This window comes from Notolabrus celidotus, chromosome 15 (assembly GCF_009762535.1).
Source record: "Notolabrus celidotus isolate fNotCel1 chromosome 15, fNotCel1.pri, whole genome shotgun sequence".
In the NCBI taxonomy this organism is placed as follows: Eukaryota; Metazoa; Chordata; class Actinopteri; order Labriformes; family Labridae; genus Notolabrus; species Notolabrus celidotus.
Genome location: NC_048286.1, coordinates 11160187 through 11167504, shown reverse-complemented (window position 1 = coordinate 11167504; position 7318 = coordinate 11160187). Strand labels below are relative to the sequence as shown.

General features: G+C 42.5%; 1 protein-coding gene across 1 annotated transcript in view; it reads right to left on the bottom strand.

The window, feature by feature from the left end:
- skila (SKI-like proto-oncogene a) overlaps positions 1 to 4868 on the bottom strand; it is a 35586-nt gene extending 30718 nt beyond the window's left edge. The window contains exons 1-2 of the mRNA XM_034702894.1: positions 4637 to 4868; positions 803 to 2085 (exon numbers count right to left, since the gene is read on the bottom strand). Of these exons, the coding sequence (XP_034558785.1) occupies positions 803 to 1924 (1122 nt within the window). The 5' untranslated portion in view covers positions 1925 to 2085; positions 4637 to 4868. The remainder of the gene's footprint in view (positions 1 to 802; positions 2086 to 4636) is intronic.
- Between the last annotated feature and the right edge of the window lie 2450 nt (positions 4869 to 7318).

Below are 7318 nucleotides of genomic sequence, written 5' to 3'. Positions count from 1 at the left end.
ACAAAAAGAAGAGCCATAATCATTAATCATCAGCCATAAATCATTTGGAAGACTCTGCAGTATTCTGGCTGTCAGTGATAACAACTGGTAATGCAATAAAGCCATTTTAACTCTCAGGTTGGTCCTGGAGGTAACACATTCATAAATTCTGTTAATATTCCAATACAGAAACTGACTGAAGCGTCATCCGGATATTTCATTATACAAAGAAGCTCTGGTGTTCCGTCCAAGTTGCTGAGAAACTTGAAACATGGTGTAAAAATGACTCCTATGACAGAGGAATTACACTATCTAATGAGTTTTGCCTGTTAACTCGTTTTTTATTCTAGGACGAAAAAACAACCAATAATTAACTGTTAGCATGTCATTTAAAACAGACGTTAGAGGCTGCTCCTGAGCCCTCTTTATTGGCCTTTTGTTCTGTGACATTCCCAGTGACCTCCAGATGACCTGTGGGACAAATGATGCACTTCCCCTTCAGCTGTGGCCAGCTGGCCCAACCTCGTCTGATCAGACCTGGCCAGGCAGATGTCACCACCTGTCCCAGGCCTCTTTCACACATACTAGGTACTAGGTCAACGCTGGTTTAAGAAAACACCAGCTATGAGGCAGCCAGGTCAAACCTGCTGAATACGCAGAATGAGGGACAGGACTATGAAAGACAAGAAGGGAAAACAAGCCATCCAGTTTAGGAGAGTTTGAAAAAACACAGAATGAAACAGTTTCAATCGGCTTTTGTAAAACATATCATCTCAAGGACGGATGAACGTACACATGTGGAATATTTGAAAAGAGCTCTTACTTTATCTAGCGACCGCTTGAGCTTGTAGTGGAACTTCTCTTTCACCTCGTCCAGCAGCTGCTTAAGCCTTGGCTCCTCAGACGAGCCTTGGTACTTCCTGGCAAGCTGCAGGTAGCAGGGCCACTTGGCCGAGTCAAAGCCCCAGTGACAGGTACGCTTATCAGGTGACTTGTGTGAATGCATAACAAACTTCTGCGGTGAAAAGAGCAACTGGCACTCGACGCACTGGATGCAGGGCGCCTCTGGCTGGGTGTAGAACTGGGGCACAAAGAGACCCTGACACTTTCCCAGACACTGGTGCTCCACCTGGAAGCTGGCTTCACTCTCCTTCAACAGGCCCTGGGTCGACAGCTTACCGCTGGGGTCAGCGGGCAATGCTGCTCCAGGACGCAGAAGAGCATTGCACAACCGCTGTGCATCTGTCAGTGTAATGAGGCCACAGGAAGGTGCATTGAATGGCAGAATGCCCAGCACCTTCAGGATGTGCAGCTGCTCAGCATCGCAGCGTGAGCAGTAGACATAGAGCTCGTCGCACACTGTGTTGATCTGCTGCAGCGAGAAGTCGCGGAGCACAGAGTTGAGCACCTGGGGCAAGCAGAGTCGCTTTTCTCCTCCTACAACAAAGCAGGAGATGGACTCTCCTTCCAGCAGTGAGTGGGTGAGTTCAGTGGAGCTGTCACAGGGAACCAGCAGAGGGCCCCCTCCCAGAACAGGAGGGGAAGGAAGGGGGGGCATGCCGGCCGGGGAATGCTCGTGGCCGGTACGGGCTGAGAAGGCAGCTGGGCCCCCCAGGGAGCTCTGGCTGCTGAGGGTGAACTGAGCCAGTGTGTGTTTGAGCCCAGGGCTCAGGTCTAGGGCTTTAGCAGAGCCCACCACGTGCAGTTCGGCCCGGCCCTCCACATCCATGTCCGAGTCGTGGTGCAGATCCTCCATATGCTCCCTCTTCACCTTGGGAGTTTTAGGGAGGGAATCTAAGCTGCGACGCTTCAGGTTGATCTCTGCCATCATTCGCTTCTTGATTGGTGCATCCTCTAGCCGCTCTCTGTAAAGTCGTTTCATGTTGCCCTTGAATGAGGTCAAGTCTTTGAAAGGGGTTTTCAAACTGGTCTGGGTGCTGGCCATGTCTGAGCACTGGGTTAATGTCGTTTTTCACTGAGTTCTTGTATTCCTCTGAGTCCTTTTTTTCCCCTCAATTCTTTTCAAATAACACAAATCTTCTGGTAATTAGACACGTGCATGTTGAAGACTGATGTTTTGATCCGCTGTATGTTCTGATCCACGACCTGAACATGGAGAAACATTCAATTAGAAAACAGAGAGGGCAGGAAAATGATTCAATGACATCTTAACTACAGCTAATCAATTCCTCTCCTGTTGCAGAATAAACAAACTGAAAATGATCTCATAAAAAATGTTGTTTGGAGGGAAATATCCATAAGGAGTTTAAATGTTTTACGGCTGCTGTCCCAGCCGGGGGTCTGAAGAGGTCAATGGCTGTTTGCATGGACCACTAAACCAAATGGCCATTACTATACTTCACACAAACACGAGGCTTTTTCAGCCCTTGTAATTGAACCCCGAAGGAAATTCGCATTCAGGTTTTCATCAAAGGTTCTAGAGACAAACTCTCGAGCTCAAAGTGAGAACTTCAACAAGCAAAACCAGTTGACCAGACATATCAAGCCAAGTGAAATTCCCCACCACCCTCTCCCCCTCTCCCATTACATTGTTAATGTAAGGCTGATACAATGGTCGAAAAACATTTTACTTTGCAAATGAAAGTACCCCTCCAAACCACACTGTGCCTTCCCCTAGGCCTGCTTACCCCACGCTGACCCCATCAGCTCCATGAAAAACAATTGATAAAAGCTTTAACAGCAGTCCCCCCCCCCCCCCTCCCCTTTTTTTAGTCCTCTCACAGTTTGACATGCAGCAGTATGGAAAGAGGTGTTTCCCCCTATTTTCACTCACCTACGTTGCTAAATCGGCTGTATAAGGTAAACAACACTAATCTGATATCCTCAATTTAAAACGCACTGTGGATGATAATGGCCACTGCTGCAGTATGACACTTCGAGATGGCAGATTGGGCTTCAAAAGGGAACATTTTTAGTATCTAAGTGTTTTTTTTAAGTAGGGCAATCCATTTTGATTCATGCACATACAATAAACTGCAGTATTTGCTGATAAGAAAAGAAAAAAATCATTCCATTAATGAACGAGAGAGGATTACTCTATAGCGTTTTTTTTCCACCGACTGAAAAGCTGCAGCGATGCAAACCCCGAACTCTACTTCGACTAATGGGCGTTTTGATGGGGAACATCATCGTGGGATGATTAAAGAAAGAGGAAAAACACAGAAAAAAAATCACATCAGAGCCGATACTGCGGCCGGAGGTGGGGGTAGATCTCTCCAACACTTTCCCTGCAGGGTACTCCTGCTTTATTTGCAAAGACATCCAACTGGGTCGCTCTGATTTTGGTCACAAATCCCCAGACCTGCACTCCTGCATTACATAGTATTCTACAGAACCACCTCACAACCATTCATAGCTTGTACGAGATATTTCTCACGTCTAGTATCCTTTTCTGCTGCTACAAGGACACCGCGTATAACACTGCTGCTGCCGCTCTGCTCCATCCTCACATACAGCTCCTCCTCCACCTCCTCCTCCTCCTCCACCTCCACCTCCTCCTCCTCCTCTCCAGTCTGCGAACTGTACCTCGCCTCCTCTGCTGGCTCGACACGACGGCTCTGGTATGCAGACAGCGCTGATAATGACATTCACTGTCTACACTACAGTCTGGTCTGGGAAGGTGGTCGAACGTATTTACGCACACACCGACCTGGTGAGGACTCGGTGGGGGTTTTACTGGTTTCACTACAACCGGGGCATGACAGTATATCAAACATAGGAGTATGTAGTCCACCTGGTAAACACGGTGGTCAAATCGGTCCCAAAAGACATTAAAATATTACGAATATGAATGAAACATTGATTCAATCGTAAGTAATATGATGTATGAGAATCATAACCAAGGTAAACATAAAGCGACAACATTAAATGTGAGCATTCTTGAGAAAAATATCTGTTTTGTCTTTGAAAGGGTGATACTAATGCGCTAGCTAGCTTAGCTGCGTCCAGCTCGTACCACGGCACAGCAAGCGAACACCTCTGAAGGCGAACTGCTGCGCGAACAGATACGCTCCCATTCACTGTGTATTACAAGCGAACAAGTCTCCGTTGAAAGCACGCTGGGATAACGGCGCGGTGCGAACAACGAGCGGAGCGGCGTCTCTTTTTACTCCTTCACTATGTCGCAATCATTGGTGTAGAAGAAAACGGTGGTCCATTTTTTAAGAGACAGGCTTTTTGAATTAAAGTGACTCCGGAAATCAAGCTAATATGTGAGCGATAGAGCTTGGCGAACCAGGGTTTAGGCGAACTGGTCGGTCCGTACCGTCACCCAGCTCAGGCAGGCTAAGTTAACCTCATCTATGAGGACGATCAACCAACAGAAGGAGTAACAACATCAATGAAAAGCAACCAAACTAAGATATGATATCCTGTGTTAGTAGGCGGAGAAAGCTGGCTCACTGTAAGGACCAAGAGCGCTAACATTTCCAGGAGGCTAACCCCCAATAGAGAGCGACACAGCAGGCTCCACCATGTTAGCCTCTGCCCCCTCCTCCCCCTCCTCCTCTCGGCTCAACACAGGAATTAAAACTCCACCGTTAATCGCTACATAACACTAACACATTAAAACATAACGTTGTTTGAAAAGGCTTCATCTTTCTATGTCATTCATATTTTGAATGGAGTAAACACTCGCCTGAAGGCTGCGGTGTAGGTCCTCTCTCGCCCGTGGTCCTCTCCGTACTGGAACAGCCTGGCGGACCGTCAACAAGATGCAGCTCGAGGTTCCACTACAGCCCGAAACGTCACACTGCACACGGGCTGAGAGGAGGAGACGTCATCCGGCTGACGGAAACTATGCGGGGGTGTCTCTCGTCTGTCTGCCTGCCTCCCTGTCTGTGTGTCTGTCTGTCGGGTTGTCTGTCTGTCTCACACCGCCGCCCGAGAGAGGGATTAGTTTCCTACAGCAGTGGTTAAAGCTAGGAAGCACAGAGAAGTGGAAATAGATGTTCTAGCGGCAGGCTGGCAGAGGATGCCAAAGGTTGGGACTTTGTAGAGGTCGATCCAATTAAAACATTATAGCTGTTTTATAAGATCAGCTTGATTAGAAAATGTATTTTGAGTATGTATAAAAAAAATAGATGCAACCACAAAGTAGAAGACAAACAGAAAAAAATAAATAGTTGCAAACAGTTAAAAGCATCAAGCAAAATAAATTGACAGAGTTAATTGGATTTACTTTTGGATTTTACTTTTCCAAAAAAGGAGTCTGATTTAAAAAAGTACTTCTATAACTTTCTTTGTACAACTAGTATTTTTTACTTTTTATTTAGAATTTTTGGATTTGCGTTTAGGTTTATATATTTATTGTCCTTACTCTCTTGTTGTTAAGTACCAGTCTTTCATTCACCACGTCAAATTCCTTGTGTGTGCAAGCTCACTTGGCAATAAAGCTTTCTTGAATCTTGAATCTTGAAGAAGTACAATTTTGTTAAATACACTTTCTTCTTCTGAAAATGTCCTCTGACAATTTAAGCATTACTGTTATATATTTATCCTTTTTTTAACGTTTTTATTATAATAATAATATTAATAATAATAATAATAATAATAATAATAATAATAATAATAATAATGAAAATAACACATTTTATTTCTAAAAAGCACTTTAAAAGTTTCTCTAAGACACTTTACAAAAAATAAATTATGCAATAGGTAAGTAAAGGGAAGCAAAGCAAAAAAATAAATAAATAAATAAATCAATTATAGGTTAAAAACCTTTCTAAATAGGTGGGTTTTCTGTATGTGTTTTAATATTCTGCCACTATTTGGGGGGTGTTGTGTATTTTCTGTATGTTTTGATCCCTTTTGTAAATACCCTGTAAAATTTAAAAATCAACAAACATATGAATACAAAAATTATACTTTCTTCATGAGACTTTTGTTTATTATCATCCTGTCAGCGCTCTTACAGATATACTTAAATTAATTTCTAAGACTAGTCTTGATAAATATGTATAACCAATTATGAACCGCATAAAAAGTATAAAACTGTCCAAATATATACAGTATGTGTTACCAGTTATATAAAACCTTACAAAATATGGGCCATTCGAAATATATGCAATTTAATTCCAATCATCATTGTAATGCAGATATATATTATTTGTTAATTATATATTAACAATAATAATAATCCTACTGACCTGTTGTCTTTGATTTATGAATACAAATAATGTGCAATGTATGATGTAGTGTAAAATGTTCATTAAAACAGAATTTGATGCTAATTAGATCATTTAAACACTACGTTTGATTGAAAAGTGCAAAAACATCACATCAAATGTTGAAACTGGAAAATGTGTCTACTTTATGAAGAATATACGCCAGATTTAAATTAAACATGTTTCGAACAGTTGGGACAGAGGCATGTTTGCTGATGTGTTGCATTACTTCTTGTTTTAATAACTCTCTGTTAACACTTAGGAACTGAGGAGACCAGTTTCTGAAGTTTTGAAGGTGAAATATTGCCCCATTCTAGCCTGATATAGGATTTCAGGTTTTCATGATGCCCCATTGTTTTTAAGTGACAAGCAGTTAGGCCAGTTCAACACCCAGTCTCTTCTACTACAGAGCCATGCTGTTGTAATATGTGCAGAATGTGGTTTGGCATTGGGTTGCTGAAATGTGAAAGGTCTCCCCTAAATAGGCATTGTCTGGATGACAGCATATGTTGCTCAAAAATATATGTCATTCAGCATTAATGGTGCCTACAAGATGTGTAAGCTACACATGACATGGCCTTTTATGCATCACCACACCATAATGGATGTTCGCTTTTGCACTGGGCGCTGATAACAAGCCAGTTGATCCCTCCTCTCTTTAAAGCGGAGGGTGCAGCGTCCATAATTTCCAAAAAGAATGTCAAATCTGGATTTGATTTTTCTTCCTGTGAATAACAATGTATGTAAATATGTAGATATTAGTTTATGTGAACCTGTGAGAAGTTTTTTGGCTGGTCCTGAAACAGCCTGCAACAAATACAGCTGCTTTTACATGACCTAAGAAAGCAAACCAAACCATCAGCAAGCAGACTGATTATTAAATTATTGTTGTTGTTGCAGGACATCATCAGCAAGAAGAATAATCCTCCACAGGGGTCATCAAAATCATTAGAATCGGAAAGTTCTTCAGGAGCTTTAAATTAAGAATATAAATCAGTGTACATTACATCATTTTATCATGGAGGAAGCTGCATGTCATTGTTGAAAATACTTAAAACAAAATCATACTTTCCCCCCCTGCAACATCAAACAAATACACCAACAATAAAGAATGACAGATCGACTTCTCTGTATAATAAGAGCCTTTATCTTTT